Below are 18977 nucleotides of genomic sequence, written 5' to 3'. Positions count from 1 at the left end.
GACTGGCAGAAAATATTTGAAAAAGACATATCAGATAAAGGACTGTTATTTAACACATACAAAGAACTCTTAAAATTCAACAATAAGAAAACAAACAACCCAATTTAAAAAAAGGGCAAAAGACCTTAACAGATACCTTACCAAAGAAGATACACAGTTGCCAAGTAAGCATATGAAAAGGTGCTCCACATCATACGTCAGCAGGGAAATAAAAATTAAAACAAGAGTGAGATACTGTTACATACCTGTTAGAATGGTCAAAATCCGAAACACTGACAAGACGCCAAATGCCATGAGGATGTGGAGCAACAGGAACTCTCCCTCATTGCGGGTGGGAATGCAAAATAGTACAGCCACTTTGGAAGACCGTTTGACAGCTTCTTATAAAACTAAACATACTCATCATACGATCCAGCAATCCCACTCCTTGGTGTTTATGCAAATGAACTGAAAATTTATGTCCTTACAGAAACCTCCACAGGGATGTTTCCAGCAGCTTTATTCATAATTACCGAAACTTGGAAGCAACCAAGATGTCCTTCAGTAGGTGAATGGAAACCACGGCATATCTAGACGACGAAATATTATTCAGTGCTAAAAGGAAATGAGCTATCAAGCCATGAGAAGACATGGAGGAACTTCAAATGCATATTACTAAGAAGAAGACAACAATCTGAAAAGGCTAAATGTGGTATGATTCCAACTATATGACATTCTGGAAAAGTCAGAATTATGGACAGTGAGAAGGTCAGTGGTTGCCAGGGGCTGGGGGCAGGGAGGGATGAGCAGGTGGAAGCACAGAGATTTTTAGGGCAGTGAAACTACTCTGTATGCTTCTATAACAGTGGACACATGTCATTACACATTTTTTAAAACCCATAGAATGTACAACTTCAAGAGTGAACCCTAATGTAAACTGCAGACTCTGGGTGATACTGATGTGTCAACGTAGATTCATCAACTGTAACAAATGTACCACTCTGGGAGGGATGTTGATAATGGAAGGGGCCGAGCGTGTGTGGGGGCAGGGAATATACAGAAACTCTCTGTACCTTCTGCTCAATTTTGCTGTGAATCTGAAACTAAAAAAATAAAATCTATTTATTAAAAAAGGAACAGCTTCACAGCATTTTTAAAAATGATAACAGATCTTTTACTTTTTTAAAGGAAGAAAATTTCCCAAAATGTAATGACATGTTTTCGGTTTGAAATGGCCAGTGTGTCTGGCATCATAGATGGAAACAGAACTACACTAAGGTCTATCATTGTAAAATTTGGAGCATGGGGACCAAGAAAATTTCCTACAAATTTCCAGAGAGAGAGTTAGAAAAGGTCTGGATTCAAAAATGCTTTTGGACTTCTGAACAGCAATATTGAAATATAGGAGGCAATAGCACACGCATTCAAAATTCTGAAAGAAAATGATTTCCTGCCTGAAATTCTGTGTTTATTAGGATGTGTTCCTCCAAGAAAGAGGAAGACCTGGGATGCAAGGAATAGGAGAATCACAAAGGACAGAGGTGAAGGGAATTCCCAGGGCAGTGGTGACAGGAGACCTCAGGATGACAGCTGTATAGAAGGGTCAGAGGGCAGCTGTCCATGTCAGAGCAGGTCAGCAGGATCCAGGGAAGACTTTCTTAAGAAGACGAAATTGTGAGAACTGATTTACCCAAATCTCCTGAGAAGAGATTTATATAAGTGGCTGAGAATTTAGGGTTAAAACACTAAGAGGAACATAGAAAGCCAAGCAAATGGAAAACCAAGACAATTATTAACCCAAGAGGAAAAACGTTTTGAGGGAAAATAAAAATAATAATAGTTAACCATGTTTCAGCTGTGAATATTTTAGTATAATTACGTAAACGGCAAGCAAAGCTTGTCTATGTACATTGGTAGGATGAGAAAAAAGGAAAGAGGCGAGTGGAAGGAGGATGACAAGGAGAAAAGAGAAGCAAATATTCATTGTGGACCACCGATAATGCCTACACCCAAGAATCAAGAAATTTAGAGACAGGAAGGAGGTAAATATCAAAAGAAACCGTTAAAATCCTGGTTCCTCTGGAGAAGAGGCTATGGGCTTGGGGTAAGGGCTACTTGTCAACAGCTGAAGGCTCTGAGATTTTTATCACACTTGCACGCTAAGTTAGCATGCCAGTTTCATGGAGGATAGCAGAAGACACAAGACTCTTGGATCAGAGACAAAGAACAATTTATTATGCACTGCAGTAGTATTAGAGCATTAACATTTTAAAATTTTGTTCCCTGAATCCCAGTTCTCGCAGAATGACAAGTCAGGTGGCACCTGTACACACAATGGGTTGCATGACAAGAGACAAGCCTGAGCTTAGGGAAGCTGAATTTTTAATAATAGACAGTAAGACTGCCTGCCTTTTGCTTCCGAGGATGATGCTGTCTCTGCCAAGGCTGTTTGCTTACAAACATCCTTTAAAACACAGTAGGGAACAAAGTAGGGCAGTCAATGCCTCTCACAAGACGTGCAGAAACGCAAGAGACCCACGAAGAACTGATTCCCAAAACTGCCGTTTTTAATAATCGAGCTCCTTGCATTATTTTATTTTAAACATTACATGCACGTATGACTTTCATAAGAATAAAAACCTTACAAGTTAGATATTTTAAATTATTAAAACAACTCGCCTAACCCTTACTCCTACTGACTGGGCATCTTTTCTTTCCAATGGGGACCCAAAGTTGGACAAAATGGGAAAAGGAAGTTTTCCGAACTGTCGCACGGGGAGGGCTCGTCCGGAGGAGGAAGGGCGGTCCCAACCTCAGCGGTCCCAACCTCAGCGGTCCCATCCGTGGCGAGAGCAAGGCGGTGAGGCCACGCACGCCGCCCCTCGCTGCCCCTGCCTGCGCCGCCGGGGCGGCCTCCTCCACAGCCCTGTAACCCGACGGGCGGCCCACGCAGGGGGTTGTAGGAGAGTTGCAAGCCACGTGCGTCAAGTGCCCGGAGCAGCCCTTTTGTAGTTTGTGTTGATTACAATTATGCGGGGTGTGAATGGAACCCCGCTGAAAATCAAGAAATAGCAACACAGACCACTTGACTCGTCCAGGGGCCGAGGCCAAGGCGGGTCTCCCGAGCCACGGCCGGACGGCGCAGCCCCAAGCCCTCCACGGCAGCGCAAGGGAGTGGCGGGCAGCTCGGCCGCGTCCCCGCAGGCTTCCCGGCCCAGGGGATGCCGGCTAGGCGCTGGCCGCGGGACGTGCGCGCCCCCGCTCACCGGTGCGCACAGGCGCTCGGGGCGCTGGACGCCCGCGTGTCCAGCCGGCCGCTGCCCTGCGCGGCGCTCGGAACCCCCACTTCCGCCTTCGCCGATCCCTTGCCCGGCCTCCGACCTCTGCCGGCGGGGGCGGGGGCGTGGGCCTCGCAGCTTCGCTGAGGGGCAGGTCTGCGCCCTGGCCCCTCCCTGGGGCACAAGCCACCGCCCGAGGCCGCGGAGGAAGGCCGGGCCGCGCAGATCCCGTTTATCGCCCCATCTCCCATTACAAAAGGCCGCGCCGCTATCTCCGCGGGGCATCGCCGCGATCACCGGGCCCGCGCGCCTTCTCCCACGCGCGGGGGCGCGCCTGCCCACGGCTCCCCGCGTCAGTTTTGCTGGTCCTGAGGGGGAGGGGGCGTTGACTCTTCCTGGCGCAGGGATCTGGGACTAGCCTCACGGTGGTTCCCCGCTCCATCAGAGGGACCCCAAGGGAGATGTCATTGGCCCTATTCTACAGACGAGGAAACTGAGGCCCACAGAGGGGGTCACTCAGCCAGAGGGCAGCACTCCAGGCACTGGGGGGCCACGCGGGGCAGGGGCTGGCTTCCTGGGGTCAGGGCCTGCGATTGGACTGGGAAGCTTGGGGTTTGGACAGAACAGAGTGTGGGAATCGTGTTACCAGTGGGAGGAGAGGGTCAGCAAGGCCGGGGGGGGGGGGTGGGGGGGATTTCTGAGCAGGACGAAAGCTCCAGCATCCTTTAGAAGACCCTTGTGAGGAAGTTGAGCCCCTCTGGGAGGAGGGCAGAGGTTGCCTGAGTAGGCAGAGGGGCCCTGGAGAGGAAAGCACTGGCTAGGGGAGGAAGTGGGTGAGGGAGAGAGCTTGACATCAGCACCCAGTACGCAAATGCTGTGGCCTCTGTTGCAGGGGTTTCTGGAGGACTTCTAGAGAAAGGAGGAAGAGCAGGAAAATGTCTACATGCCAGTGTCCCTGCAGGAGGTGGGCTGCCCACTGGGGACCCAGGATGGGGGCAGGTCCAGGAGCTGCCCTCGACAGCCTTCATTCTGCACAAAGGAAACTTGAGGCCCCCAGAGGGCAGGGGTTGGTCCCATAGAGACTGGTGGACAAAAGTGGTAGCCTGAGGTCTCAGTGGCCCTGGAAACAGTTACACTCTCTGACCTGGGCTGAGGCTGGGTCCGCCTCCTGCTGGCCTGGCATATTAAGGGCTTCCCACCAGGATGGGGACACACTGAAGGCTTGGGTAGGGCACCCAGTGTCCAGGGTGCCTGTGCTCAGAGTTATCATCAAAGCAACTTTTTAAAAAGGAAAGGTCCCAAAAGGCTCCCTGAATCTGACTGGATCTTTCAGTGGAGACCTGGGAATCAGAACTTTTATAATCCTTCCCACGGTGGGGCCAATAGGGAAGCAAGAAATAAGTGACCCTCACTCTTCTCCTTTTACTCTGTTTGAATTGTGTATCCAAATCAAGTGTTACTCTAGTAATGCAAGAGACCCGTTCATTGAAAAAACAGAACCTCCAAATTCCCACATCTGATAGACCCCGGTCACAGGGCTGTCTGCCCAGTGCTTCCGGTGAACCAAACTGTCTGAGGACAGGAGCTGGGCAAGCCACTCATGGTGGTCACCAAGCAAAACTGCTGGAGCTCCAGCTGGTATGGCTGACACCAGGCCCCCCCCAGGGCGTTCTCGCCTACCCCTGGAGTAAGCCCATCCAGGTCTTGGAACTGCCCAGGACCCCTCCCAAAAATAAGTCCACAAGAAATCAAACTCTTTCCTTTATGCGACACTGGATTTTCCACAAAGTAAAATCAAGATGAGTAAAGATGTGGTTTCTAGATAGTGCCCGACAAAGCGGAGACCAGAATGTGAAGCGTCACCACTCGGGCCTATAAAAGCTGCCTCAGGAGGCCAAGGCCACAAGCCTCAGCTTAGGCCAGCTTACGTGTCCGCTCCTGGCTCCTCCTGTGTTGGCTCTGAGCTCCATGGCGCTCTGGTTGACAGCAGTCATTGCTCTCGCTTGCCTTGGTGGCCTTGCCTCCCCAGCCCCTCTGCCATCCTCGATGGCCCTCAAGGAGCTCATTAAGGAGCTGGTCAACATCACCCAGAACCAGGTGAGTGCTCACTGGCCAGGGTCCCAGCTCTGAGGGTGTTGGGTGGGTGATTCTCCCAAAGGGTATTGGTCTTGCCCTGACCCATGAAGGCTGGGCCTGGTCCTAAGATGCCTTTGGGTCAGGAAGTAGGCCCATGGACCAGGGGACAGGCCCAGCCATGCAGGAGAAAAGAGCAAGGCTAGGGGGTGCAGCAATATGGAGGGACCCATGAAGGGATTTGGCAGAGCCCCCAGGGACCACCTGCTTCCCTGGCCTGGCCCTGCCTGCCACTGTCAGCTCCTACTCAGCCATTCCTGAACAGAGGAAAGCAGAGAAGGGCCAGCACCCTCCTAGAACCATTTGCATTTGCCAACTGTATTTGAACACAATAATGGGGCCATTATTCACAGCATCCTTGTTAAGCCCATTCTTATGGAAGGGTTCATTAGCAGAGTCAGCTCTGCTCCTCAGTGGTGACAGCTCACGCTTTCTGAGCACTGATTAGGTGCCAGGCCTGGCGCTAGCTGCGTTACATCTCATTGCATCACTCCAACCACCTCAAGAGGCAGGTACGATGACCCCATTTTACCGACTAAGCCTCAGTGAGGTTAACTGACAAAAGCCAGATGCAAACCAGGCCTGCCCAACACCAGACTGCCCATGCTCTGAACTGTGGTTTCCCCCAATTCAGAAGGCAGGGTGTTTATACACTAGACCCCACTGCTCCCCATCTGATTGGCCTTGCCCTCCCGGGCAAGCCCCCCTTCTTGACCTGCCTGACCTGGCTTTGGCAAGCTTTGCACAAGGCTTGTCCTTTACTGGTTGTGTCACACACTTTTTCTCTCAGCTCCACAACCCTATGCAATGGGACTCCCTCATTATGCAGAGCAGGAAATGAAGCTCAGGAATATGGAGGGGGCCCAGGCCTGCCTCTGTGCTTCACCAGGGATGCCTGTGGGCCTGACCCCTCTAGAGACCTGGCCTGGGCTGCCTGGGGCAGGCTTGGCCCCCACCAGTACTCAGCTCACTGTCTTTTTGCTCCCTCAGGCCCCCCTCTGCAATGGCAGCATGGTGTGGAGCGTCAACCTGACAGCTGACACGGTAAGGATCCTTGGGTGCTGGGAGGGAGGTGGCTGAGGCTGTAAGCCTTGGGCTTGTCATCTCTGAGCCTTGTGCACACACCTGGGGGGTTTCAAGCAAGCTTCAAGAGCCACCCTTTGTCCTCTCATAATCTGGGCCCCTCCCACCACCCAGACCCACCTCCACCAGTCCCCCTCCTCCTGTAAACTCACTGAAAGAGTCACCTGAGCCATACAGCTGGGGGCGCCCAGCGGGACCTGATGCCCAGGTGTTCTCCTCCCCTCAGTACTGTAGAGCCCTGGAGTCCCTGAGCAACGTCTCCACCTGCAGTGCCATCCAAAACACGCGGAAGATGCTGACTAAACTCTGCCCTCACCAGCTCTCAGCCGGGGTAAGGCCCCCTGCCCTGCGCCCCCTCCTCTGCACCCACTCCTGCCAGCCCTGGGCTCACCCTGGGAGCTCCAAGGGAACCTGGCTGAGCATCTGAGGCATGCGTCCACCCAGGGCTGGGTCCACTGTGGCAGCAGGGACATGGCCTTTGGGATTTCTAGGACCTGGGCTTGAGGGCTCCTGACTCCTACCTGCGCTTCAGTTTCCACATCTGTAAAATGGGGTAATAATAGTACCCACCTCGTTGGGGCTTTTGTGAGGATTAAACAAGCCGGGCCCTGGAAAGCCCTTGGTGGATATTGGTCATCTTCGCTCTGGCGTCCCACTAACTCGCTGGCTTCTTTGTCCTGCAGCAGGTTTCTAGCGAGCGCGCCCGAGACACCAAAATTGAAGTGATCGTGTTGGTAAAAGACCTGCTCAAAAATTTAAGGAAAATTTTTCACGGTGGAAAGCATGTGGACGCCTGAAAAGCTGGCATCATCATTTGCGGAGGCAGACCTTAACCATTTAAGTTGAAGATCCGTTTTTCTTTCGGATGTCAGAAATTTCCTGGGGAGATGGGGAGGAGGGCTGGGGAGGTGGGGTGGGGGGGAGATTTCCTTAGCTTGGACCTCAGCCTGTGCTGCCTGCCTTCTGCCTAGCCGACCCCAGCTGCCCCTTGCCTTGGTGCCTGGGGCTCACCCCACTGGGCCTCCTCCATCCAGGGCTCGGAGCTTGGTGGACGAGGGTGGAGCATTGCCCCACACGACCTCCCCCTCCTCAGAGCAAACTTTAGCATTACAGTGGGCGCCACCCTTACCTGACACATGGCAGGGGAGGGACCTGCTTTACACAGGGGCGACTGAGGCAGAAAGCAGTTCAGACACATTTCTTCTTGGCCTTATTTATTATTATGTGTTATTTAAACAAGTGTGTTTGTCTATACTGGGGATAAGGGGAAACTGTTGCAGCCAGAACCTGGAGCCCAGGGTGTGGAAACTTGGGGCTCCAGCACTAAAGCAGCGAGGGTGAAGAGTCCCTGGGATCAAGTACTGTGTGCAAAATTCTGCTACCTCACTGGGGTCCTGGGCCAGGGCAGTGGACAGGAGAGACGGCTGGAGGAGCCGCTCTTGTCTGCCAGCCAGCAGTCGGCCCTCAGCCAAGGAGTAATTTATTGTTTTTCCTTGTATTTAAAGTTAAGTATTAAAATATGTTATCACAGAGTTAATATATAAAAGAGCAGCCTAGAACACTGCATATGGTGTGTGTGGACTGGGGGACGGGGTCATTGAATAAGCTGTTTCACTGACTGTCAAACTGAAAACCAGAAATAAAGATGCTGACAAGAGACCTGATGGTGTTTGCCTTTTATTTCGGCCTTCGGGGATGCTGGCCTGTGTTCTTAAGACTCCGAGGAGCTCTTCCAGAAGCAGGCCAGTTGGAGGAGGGGCCCTAAGATAGAGTGGAGTGGGAGTAAAGGACAAGATCTGGGCTGAAAGAAAGTAAGCAAGCCTCTGGGGGAGGGGATACCTGGCCTGGAGGAAGTCCCCCCACCTACCGCCCACAGGGAGGGGGAGGAAGCCTGGGCCAGGTGTTAGGGTTCAAGGAGGGTGTCTGGAGCAGGCAGAGACCTCAGAAGTCATCTCAGGATCACAGCTCTTGATGAGTGGCCGGCCTGTGTCTGAAACCACCCACACACCCTCTGATGCCTCCCTCATAACCTCTTGAGGCTGAGAGAAGAGAAGGTGTCTTGCCCAAGGTCACACAGCTGATAAGCAGCAAAGCCAGGATTTGAACCCAAAACTCATTCCAACTCCAAAGCTCACTTAACCACCCTTCCTGCCTCTGTCCAAATGTCATCTGGCCTGAACACACGACCTTTATAATATTGTCATCAATTTGTTTGGGTACCTCCCCTGATGGGGAGCTCACTACTTTCTTTCTAGGGACAGCCCATTCAATTTCTAGACACCTCTCATCATTAGAGGGTACACACTATCACCTCTGTGAACAAAGACACATCAATTGACTGGTGGCCCCTGGACTGTGGAGCGACTGGAGTGGAGAGCCAAGGCTGCAGGGCCCTGGTCAGACCATTCTTCTAAGCAGGTCTTTTTACTTCTCCCTCAGCCCATGTCAGCATTTGGAGTGCAAGAAGCAGCAGGCCTCAGCAAGCCACAGCTCACGGTCATGGTGGTCATGCCCGTCAGCAGTGGTTTCCACTGTTAATCTTTGGGAGGTGTCCAGAGCAGAGGGCTGCCCCAGAAGGACAGGATGCCTTTGCAGTGGGTGGTGGGTCCTCAGAGAACAGTCTCAAACACTGAGTCACATGCAGGCGCCCTCTCTGGAGAGCCCAGAGCCCTGTGGGAACATCTACAGCGATGCTCAGAAGTCAGGGGAGGCCGCCACCCAGGAGCAGCAAGAGCTCATGCCGTGGATGATTCAGGGAACACAGGCCACGGCAGGGCTTGTCCAGGGAGCAAATGACCATGGCAGACTGCTCCAGGAGCCACTCTCAAATAGAGCGGACACCTCGCTTGCACCCAGGCAGAGACGAGGGAAGAAGCCATAATCGACAGTTCGAGAGCCTAGGGATGCTCAGCCCAGAGTGGGATGACCTAGGGAGGAGGTACAGGGGCTGAGTGTCCCATGGGCTGTCCAGAGCAGGGAGTGTACTGTCTCTGTGGTCCCAAGAGGCCTCAGAACCTGTGAAGTCCCACGATATTTGCTGAGGACTGCCTATGGCCTGCCCTGCACCAGCCTTCTGGGCTAGCAATGACCAAGACACCACAAGCACTCAAGGTCTAGCACCAGAAAGAAGTCTTTAAATGATGGAGGGTGCTCTACCCTGGGAGGGCGGGGAGGTTCAAAAGTCGGGGGTAGGGGTAGGAGGCAAGATCTCTGCTATCCCTCTCTATCCAGAGATTCGAGGATCTTAAGGCCAGAAGGATTTTTTTTTAAATACAGAACTTAGCGATCCATCCAGTAGTAGCATCATCTTTGACCCATGTCCTCTCTGCCAACCAGGACATTGGCCTGTCTGTCCACAAGAAAGAGGGAAAGTCTTCCAATGAAATTCCATGTGAATCTCCCCAGAACAAACACTGGAATTAAGGCTGGTGTGGGGAGGGTCCCTCAGGATTTCCCGAGGATGTATTCCAAGCCATACAGTCAGGAGGGCCCTGTAGCTGGGTACACAGTGCTGACAGGGCCGCTCAGGCCCCACCACTAGGGGTCCGCAGCGTGCCACATCCTGGGCCACCCACAGCTCCCTGCCTGTGCCTCCAAGACTGTCCCTTAGACAGGCGACCTCTGGTCATCAGTGGTGAGCGGTGAGCTGGAGGGGGCTCGGGGCCTTTCAGGGATAAGGACACCTCACAGAGCTACAGAACCAAGCCACCGCTGGGAGCAACAAGGAGGTGGGCCCAGCCAGGAATGAGAGAGAAAGAAAAAGAAAGAGGAAAAAAAGGTAGGTGTCAGCTCTTGTGGCTGGAGCATCACCATCTGGGGACTGACCCCTGGGGCACTTGTGGGAGTTTTCCCTAACCGTGTGGTCTCGCTTTTCATGCATAAGGCAACGCTGAGCAGGGCCCAGAGTGAAGGGGGGTTGGGAAGAGATAAGAGTGCGTGGTGAGTGGGAGAGAAGATGCTGGTGGTGGGGCCCAGGGTGGGGAGCCCCTTGGCACCCCAGGAACCCCAGGCCCAGGAGGTTTCACTGGAAGAGGGGTTGGGGCTCAAGTGAGAAGTGAGAGACACACGCGAGTTTCCGGTGAACTTGGCTCTAAACACCTCTGTGTGCTGCTCAGATGAGGTGTCAGAAAACACTCCAAGTCACTTGGGGCTTTCTCTGAGGCTGGCCCTCTGAACTGCTCAGGACCCGGGAGGATGAGGGCCTGCATCTTGTTTCCTTATGACCGAGCAGCTTGAAGGCTGGGGTTTATCAAGTCCATCAGCTTATCAGTTTTTCATTATGATCAACCGGGAAGTAAGTGTCTTCTGCTTATTATCTTAATTTAGCTGGTCAGTTTGAACAAACTCAAAAACCTTTCCTCCCTTCAGCTGACTCCCTTCCAAGAAGGCCCGGCCCGAGTCCTGGCTGACCACGTTCCAGACGCGGCGGCCTGGCCTGGGACATGCTGGCCAGTTACCCAGCCTTCCTTGAGGTCCAGGCAGCATCAGTACAGATGGCTGTATCCACGGTCACCCCTTCCCCCCATCACTGCCCACTCCTACTCTGAAAAATAAAAGTCAGAAAGCCTCATTATCTTCATTCATTTCTCGGCTCCACCCAAATGCAACAGAGCAAAGGGTTTGCAACGAACTTTCCCAGATCAACTGATTTCTCGGCAGCAAGGGAGGGCCCCATGACGAAGCCATTTGAAATCCCAGAAGCGATTTTCTACTTACGACCTCACTTTCTGTTGCGCTCTCTCCCTTCCCCTCCACATTGCCTTCTCTTGTGGAAAGTGATTCTCTCACAGAGCCATTCAGAAACACCCCCAGCCCCACAGCCCGGGCAGACACTGCTGTGTGGTCACCTGTGACGCAGATACCAAAATTAAATATAGCAACTCTTGTTAGCTCTGCTCTCTGCATCACTTGGACAAGCTTGCGGCCCAGTGGCTCTTCCTGAAACCCGTGGGGGCAGGAAGGCCCGAGCTGACTGTGGTGTCCCATGTAGATCGGCGCTCAACGGTCTGCTGACCACACCAGCCAGAGTCTGCGCCCCCTGCTAGGCCCGGGGCCCTAGGCCAGAAGCAGCTTCAGCGATACCACATTAGAAAAGCAATTTCTCGTTTATTGTCTCTTCTTTCTTCTAATCTCTGTTTTCCCATGTTTTCTATAACGAGCATACATTCATTTCCCATGAAGGGACAAAGGCAAATTTAATTTTAAAAAAGAACGTGAACTGGATGTCTGGTCCATGAGGGAACTGATCAAAGCTAGGGTGGGGGAGGGGCCAGCGGCACCGCCCCCGCCCCCCCCCCCCCCATGGACTAGCGCCAGGACCCCTCAGTCAGTTCTAACTCCTCCCTGGGAGCTGGCTGTCTCAGGAGAGGCGGTGGACACTTGCAGGGGTCTGGGAGGCAGGAGGTCCAGCATCCCTCCTCTCATGTCAGATCCTGTGTTGCCAGAGACAAAGGAAGGGGCTCATTTCTTGGGGGTCTTCATGCAGCCCTGGCCTGCAAGGCTGGGGCAGCGGGATCAGGGAGCATGAGATGGGAAATGGTAGGCCGCCAGTCCAGCTCGAGACTGAAGCGACATTAATTCCCCCAGGGACAGATGGAGAGGTCCCTCAGATCCTCAGCTGGCTTCCCTCTCTCTCAGGAGAAGGACTTTTCACCTGCTTCTCAAAAAAGAGAGAAGCCAGTAGCCTATGGAGCTACTTCACCATCCGCTCAAGGAAGCCCGAGTCCACTGCCCTTCCTACCTTGGCTCCCTCCTCCCCTTGGTCCCCTTGTCCCCTCCCTGTGTCTATGCTCAGGAGCCCATTCCCCTGTCTTCTCCTGGGGCTCAGGGCAAGGACTTCAGGGTCCAAAGAGCCCTAGCTTGGAAGTCTCAGCTGTGCCCCTGACTTCCCTCGTTCCTACTTAGGCCAAGTCTTAGCTGTCCCCTCCGTGAAATGGAGCTTCATTCATTCATTCAACAATTATCTATTGAGGCCTCTACTAGGTGCCAGACACTGTTCTAGGCACTGGGAATCCATGGTGAACAAAACAAGGCTACTTCTAGTCGGGGCACAGAATCCACGAACAAGAGAACACAGAGCGTGCAGGTGGTGGTGAGTGCTACGGAGGTCCGCGAAGCAGTCAGGGGGCTGCGAGGGCAGGTGGGGGCCGCCATATTGTGAGGGGAGCTCAGAGATATCCTCCCTGGTGAGATAACATAGAAGGGAGATCTGGATGAAGTGAGGGAGGGGGAAAGCCATCTACGTAAGGGAGACAGAGGTCCAGAGAAAGGGCACACCGAGCACCACAGTCTTGAGCGTGAGAGATCCGGAACGCTCCTCCCATCGTTCGCGTGGAGCTACACGGTCTGGCTCAGGTTTAACAGAAGTGCTCCAGCCGCGGTGTGAAGAACGGAGCGTGGGACAAGGGCCGGAGCAGGAGGCTAGTTAGGAGGCTCCTGTGGAAACCCATATGGGAAATGACAGTGGATGTGGCAGTGGAGGGCTGGTCAGCTTCTGGGGATATGTGAGTGTCATCTGTACAACATACGCTTATATTTATATATCATTTACATAAACATATTATATATGATATATAAAAGTATAAATATATGTACATTATATAATATAGAAATATTAATTATATATTTAACTTTTCTATTCGTATAGGTTTTTAAAATCTTTTATTATGGGAAATTTCAAAGACATACAAAGGTAACTCCTGGTTGTCTGCCCCCACCTTCAACAATTAGCAACTCGTGGCCAACTTAGTTTTGAGTCTCTGCCCCACCTGCTCCCGGCCCACCCCCGCCACGTCCCGGCCCCGAGTTCAAACCAGCATATCACTCAATTCTGGATACAGTTTGCAGGCAGAGGCTTTGGTGCTGGATTGGATGTGGGACACGGGAGGTTTTTACGGTGGTGCGAGCACCCTGAAGGATGGAGTTGCCATTCACTGAGCTGGGGAAGCCTGGGCTCAAGTGTGTCCCGTCTAAAATCTCGCCCATCTTTCGCAGTCAGCACCCCAACATAGCCTGCCTTCTCAAATGCGTCTACACCACTGTTTCCATTTCGTGAGTCCCGCTCCTGTCGGGCATCTGCCCTGACTGAACTCCAGAAGCTGTCTCAGTGATGTCATCGATTGTCTCCTATCACTAAATCCTTATCTCGCCTGACCCAGAGGAAAGTCTGACACTGCTGACCATTCACTTCTCTTCCGAGACTCTCTCAGGCCTGGGTTCCCTCTCCTTCCTTTCTCCTTCCAGTGTCAAGAGAGGGTCATAGGCACTTCCTGTTCACTCTCTTCCCTCACCCTCGAGGTGGTATCTTCTTCCCCTTGGCTTTGTCACCCTCTGTGTCTACAACCCAGACCTTCCTCTGTGCTCAGAGCTGCAGACCCAGCAGCAGGCCCCTCCATTCAGAGTCCCCCTCACCCCATCTCCTTTCCTCCTAAACTGCCATCTCCATGAACAGCATTTCCCCGAGCCAGAAACCTGGGGTCCTCTGTGACTTCTCACTCTTCCTCACCCCCATATTCAGCCAATTCCATGTGCTATTAATAATGATAATGACGATAGTTGGCATTTATTGAGGGCTTCCTACATGCCAGGCACGACACCAAACATTCTATATTTAGCCCCTCATATAATCTCCCCACACCCCTATTATTAGGTCAGTTTGACAGAGAAGCCTGGACAGGGTAACTTTTCCAAGGTCACCCAGAGAGTAAGTGGCAGAGCTGGGATTCCGAACTACCAGGTCCCACTGACTCCTGGACATGTGACCTTCACTTCCACACTCCGCTGCTGCCGGACAACTCAGACCCACAGCCCTCCTTCCCACCGCCCCACCCTATCCACGCCAGTTCCCTCTCTCACAGGACGACACCGTGTTCTGTTCCCCCTCCCAGGCCCAGTGGCTTTCCGCAGTTCCTCCAGGGCCCCAGGGAGCGCCCGCCTTCAGGCCTTCCACATGCTGTCCCCCTGCTCTTCACACCTCCCCACACTCCCAGTCCTCTGCTCCTAGCTAAGACCTACTTATTCCGATCTCTGCTAAACATCACTCCCTTGGAGGAGTCTGATTTTTTTTCGAGAATAAGCCCATGAGGAGTTGGAAGGGGCTCTTCTGTGTGTCGTCCTGCACAGTTGGTAGAAGAGGAGGGAAGACGAGATTCGCAGGGCTCGGTGGGGGCAAGAATCATCAGCCAGGGAAACTGGGATGCTCTGTTCAACCTCCATGCCTTTCCCCTTGAGCAGACCCCCTTGAGGTTAGTGTCTGGGTGCGAACTGTTCCCCCGTGCGACGTGGAAGGCGGAAGGGGACAGAGGCCATCCTCCTGCTCCCTTGGGCTGGGGCGTGGGGAGATGAGGTTTCTCCTGGTGAGTTTTGTGGCTGTGGGGAGGCAGTTGAGGCAGCAGCTCTGGGACCCCTGGATTGCAGCCTCAGGGGGCATTCTTGAACTCCAGATGCAGTGGCAGCCTCAAGGCTAGTGGTCCGTGCTGTGCATCATTTCTTTCGAGTTTTGGACCCAGCCTGGAATCTGCTCCTCCACCCTCCCAACATTTTTGTAAGCACCTACTTTCCTTCTGCCTGAGGTGCCTGCCCACAGCAGTGTCTGTTTCCTGCAACAAATGCAGATACACAGGTATAAGGGTTGCACTGTAGCAACTAACGGTGGCTCCTTGAAAAAAGGAGAGGGCCTCAAAGACTAAAAAGGAGACCCATCCAGGAGGGACGTATGTGGGAAATGTCCACTGGCAAAACCTCCAGTGGTCCTGTCCACACTCAGATTTGCCTAACAGAGTAAGTACCACAGTCATTTGTCCAACTAAAGATATGATTACGAACATTAACTTATTTATTCCTCAGAAGAACCTCATGAGGCGGGTACAACTATCTCCCCCACTTCACAAAGGAGGCTGTGTGGCATACCTAAGGTTGCACAGCGAGAAAGCAGAGCAGCCAGGACTGACAAGCCACGTGGGCCCACAGAGTGCCGTGGTGGTGTCCAGTAACAGCCACCCTTTATGGAGTGACATCTGCTGAGCACTTTCCATGGAATCTTTCACTCGCTCTTCACAGGAATTCCATGAGGAAGAGCTATATTATTCCCATTTCACAGGTGAGGAAACTGAGCCCCATAGAGTTCATGATCTGCCCACGGTCACAGAGTTGACAAGTGACTTGTTTGCTGGACCCCAAAACCCAGCTCATAATTGCTACATTCCAGAGTCTGAAAGGGAAGCTCTGCGGCCACACAGGGGCCAGGGCTGGTTCTCAGCTCTCAGGCAGGGTGAAGGGAAGAGGATCTATGACTGACAGCCAGAACACGGCAGTCTCCAACTTTCCTCTGAGCTTCGGTGCCTGCTCCCCATCCTTGTGCAGTCACTGTCCATGACCCCTGCAGGCTGGGAGAGGCTCCTTCTCAGGTGGTGACTGTCTGTGTCCCTGATGTGCAGGCCCCTACCTACCTGGCCTCTGCCCAGCCAGCCACATGCACAGCTGCCATGGTGCCACATTGCAGGGAGGATGGCCCATGTTCCCCTTCTTCCCTTTGAGGGGACCTTCTGGTCACTCCCTGCCATTCTGAAAAGTTAATCCTTTTTTCTATGGCCTCATCTAACCATTGAAACAAAACAAAATAGCTGTATTCTACTTCTGAGCTACTGGTTCCCATTTTATATTCCTTTTCTGACTCAGATCTTTGCCTCCAGAGCCCCAAGCCCAGGGTCTGGCACTCAGGGAAAGCAAGCGCCCACAAAAACAACTGCTGAATATGGGGATGGCTTTTCTATTGCTTCTTACACACTTCTCAGCTGGAGGACCCTGCTCACCTCCCGTCCTCTCCAGCTCCCCCACATCTCCAAGACTTTGACAGGTGTTCTCTGAACCCTGGCCTCTCCTCCGGTGTGTCTGCAGTCCCAAGTTCACTCCTGTTTTAACTTGAACCTTTTCTCAAGAATGGAGTATGCACCACTGTACTCCTAACAATAGTCAGCCTGGATTTGAAGCTTCCACCTACCCTGCAAGGAAGTGTCTGCCCTTCTCATGAAGTCCTCCGTCTGTGTAGTGTATCATGCTGCCTAGCAAAAGCCCAACTAATCCACTTAAAAAATGGGCAAAGGACCCGAACAGACATTTTTCCAAAGAAGATATACCAATGGCCAACAGGTAAACGACAAGCGCGCTCAACATCACTAATCATCAGGGAAATGCAAAACAAAACCGCAACGAGATATCACTTCACACCTGTTAGAATGGCTGTTATCAAAAAGACAGGACATAACACAGGCAGCCGGGGATGTGGAGAAAAGGGCACCCTGGTGCAGTGTGGGTGGTATTGTAAATTAGTGCAGCCTCTGTGGAAAATAGTGTGGAGGTTCCTCAAAAAATTAAAAATTGAACTACCATACGATCCAGCAATCCTACTTCTGGGTGTTTATCCAAAGGAAACAAAACACTGTGTTGAAGAGCTATCTGTACTCCCATGTTCAGTGCAGCATTATTTACAACAGCCCAGACATGGAAACAACCTGAGAGTCCATCGATGGATGATTGGATAAAGAAGATGTGATATACACAATGGAATATCATTCAGTCACAAAAAAGAAGGAAATCCTGTTGTTGGCGAGAAACTGTTTGGAAGCAGCTTGAGGGCATGATGAGAAGTAATGTCAGACTGAGAAAGACAAATGGTATGATCTCACATATATGTGGAATGTAAAAAACAAAACACAACAAACTCACAGGAAAAAAGATCAGATGTGTGGTTACCAGAGGCAGGGGGTGGAGGAAGGAGGAATTTGATGAATGTGGTCAAAATTACAAACTTCAGTTATAAGGTAAACAAGTACTGGGGATATAATGTCCAACATGAGGACTAGAGTGAACACTGCTGTATGGTATATGGGAAAGTTGCTAAGAGAGTAGATCCTAAGAGTCCTCATCACAAGGAAAGAAAACATTTTTTCTTTTTCTTTTTTTGAGGTATCTATACGAGATGATGGATGTTAACTAAAATTATTGTGGTAATCATTTCACAATGTATGTAAGTCAAATAATTATGCTGTACACCTTAAACTTACACAGTGCTGTATATAATTGCATCTCAATAAAACTGGAGGAAAAAAGAGAAATATCTATTTAAAAAAATTTTAACTTACCCAGAGAGGTCTGGCCTTTGTCCCAGCTCTTGGGAGGTAAACTCTAAACCTCTGAAAGAAAGTATTTGGCTGGTTTTGTCGCCAGTTCCTAGGAAGTAGCCCCTAAATCCTTGGGATTCGTCTTTGCTCTCCATGGTGGGCCCTGATAGTTTATGCTACTGAAGCAATTCAGGGTGGGGGCCAGCCACACCATTAAGCTACTGTGATATCAGCCCAACCTCCAGGGAGGGGGTTGGAGAATGAGGTCAATTGAGTGGTCAATAATTCAATCAATCATGACTACGGAATGACACTTCAGGAAAACTCTGGACACTGAATCTCGGGTGAGCTGCCCTGGTTGGCAGTATTCTTCATGTCGTCACACATCACGGCGCTGGGGAGGTGACTCTGTGGGGAGAAGATAGCAGAAGCTTCATGTTTGGGACCCTCCTAGACCTCACCCTCTGTGTATCTTCTTTTGGCTGGGTCTCACTGATATCCTTTTGCTGTAACAAAACTGAAACCTTATGTCTAGTGCTTTCCTGAGTTCTGTGAGTCATTCTAGAAAATTATTGAACCTGAGGGCTTAGTGGGAGCTCTTGAATTTGTAGCCAGTTGGCCAGAAGTAAGGGTGGACTGCTGACCTCCTAATTTGGGGCCCGTGTCTGAAGTGAGGGCAGTCTTGGAGAAGCTGTGTCCTTAACCTGTGAAGTTTGGCCCAACTCTGTGTAGTCGGTGTCAGAAGTCACTGCATTGAGTTTGGCAAACTCATTGTACAGTTCCAATGGAAGCATCCAAAATGTGGTAGAAGGACCTTCCTGAAACAATTATCCAGGGCCTCTCCTTCACAGATCACAAGGCACTATAACAAGATCCAAAGCGCAGGAACAACTGTAGCCGTAATCTTTTCTATGTGATTGTCCAGAGGAAATCAGTAGGGAGAGGAGGTCAGAAACCAAGAGAAGGGAAGTGGAGAGGAAAGAGAAGGAAAGGCTCAGGTAGAAGAAAGTAGTGGCGGTGGGGGTGCTCAGCGCCCCACCAGGTCCACAGGAATTAAAGTAAGACAGCAGGGCATGTGGTGGGCACTGACAAAGACAACCAAACTGTCAATCAGGAAGACTCTGGCTCTTTTTCCTAATTAGCTGAAGATGTATTTACGTTTCAGTTAAAGAGCGGTCATTTCTGAAACCTCAGGATAGACCTAACTTGCCTAGGGCCTCCTTATTGTGAAAGACCTACAGACCCGCTGTGACCCAAACGCAGCCCCACCTGGTGTTACCCGTCCTCTGCCAAAGTCCCAACCCTGGAAGAATGGCGTGCCTGAGTGCTAGGACAGGAGAGAATCTGTGCCTGTTACTGTCCTTCTACCCAGAGAAAGAACCTGATA

The 18977-nt window shown here is 51.6% G+C and overlaps 1 protein-coding gene and 1 long non-coding RNA gene across 5 annotated transcripts; both read left to right on the top strand.

The window, feature by feature from the left end:
• Positions 1-3621: 3621 nt before the first annotated feature.
• On the top strand, positions 3622-8132 carry IL13 (interleukin 13). Of its 4 annotated transcripts, none has more exons than XM_070232616.1 (6): positions 3622-3784; positions 4150-4221; positions 5080-5354; positions 6381-6434; positions 6700-6804; positions 7157-8132. In XM_070232616.1, exons 3-6 carry the CDS (start codon positions 5226-5228, stop codon positions 7268-7270), a joined length of 402 nt encoding a protein of 133 aa, XP_070088717.1. In that variant the 5' UTR covers positions 3622-3784; positions 4150-4221; positions 5080-5225; the 3' UTR covers positions 7271-8132. The 4 variants fall into 4 exon arrangements, with proteins under 4 accessions (XP_070088717.1, XP_023472665.1, XP_070088718.1 ...); XM_070232617.1 differs by having other exon boundaries at positions 3645-3784; positions 7160-8132; XM_023616897.2 differs by having other exon boundaries at positions 3622-5354; positions 7160-8132.
• A 1949-nt stretch (positions 8133-10081) lies between these two features.
• On the top strand, positions 10082-11043 carry LOC111767952 (uncharacterized). The gene is made up of 2 exons (XR_002799914.2): positions 10082-10251; positions 10842-11043. It is a non-coding gene; the product is annotated as an uncharacterized lncRNA (long non-coding RNA).
• The last annotated feature ends 7934 nt before the right edge of the window (positions 11044-18977 follow it).

The sequence above is a fragment of the Equus caballus genome, chromosome 14, assembly GCF_041296265.1.
Source record: "Equus caballus isolate H_3958 breed thoroughbred chromosome 14, TB-T2T, whole genome shotgun sequence".
NCBI classification, from domain to species: domain Eukaryota; kingdom Metazoa; phylum Chordata; class Mammalia; order Perissodactyla; family Equidae; genus Equus; species Equus caballus.
This window is presented reverse-complemented; position numbering and strand designations above follow the sequence as displayed.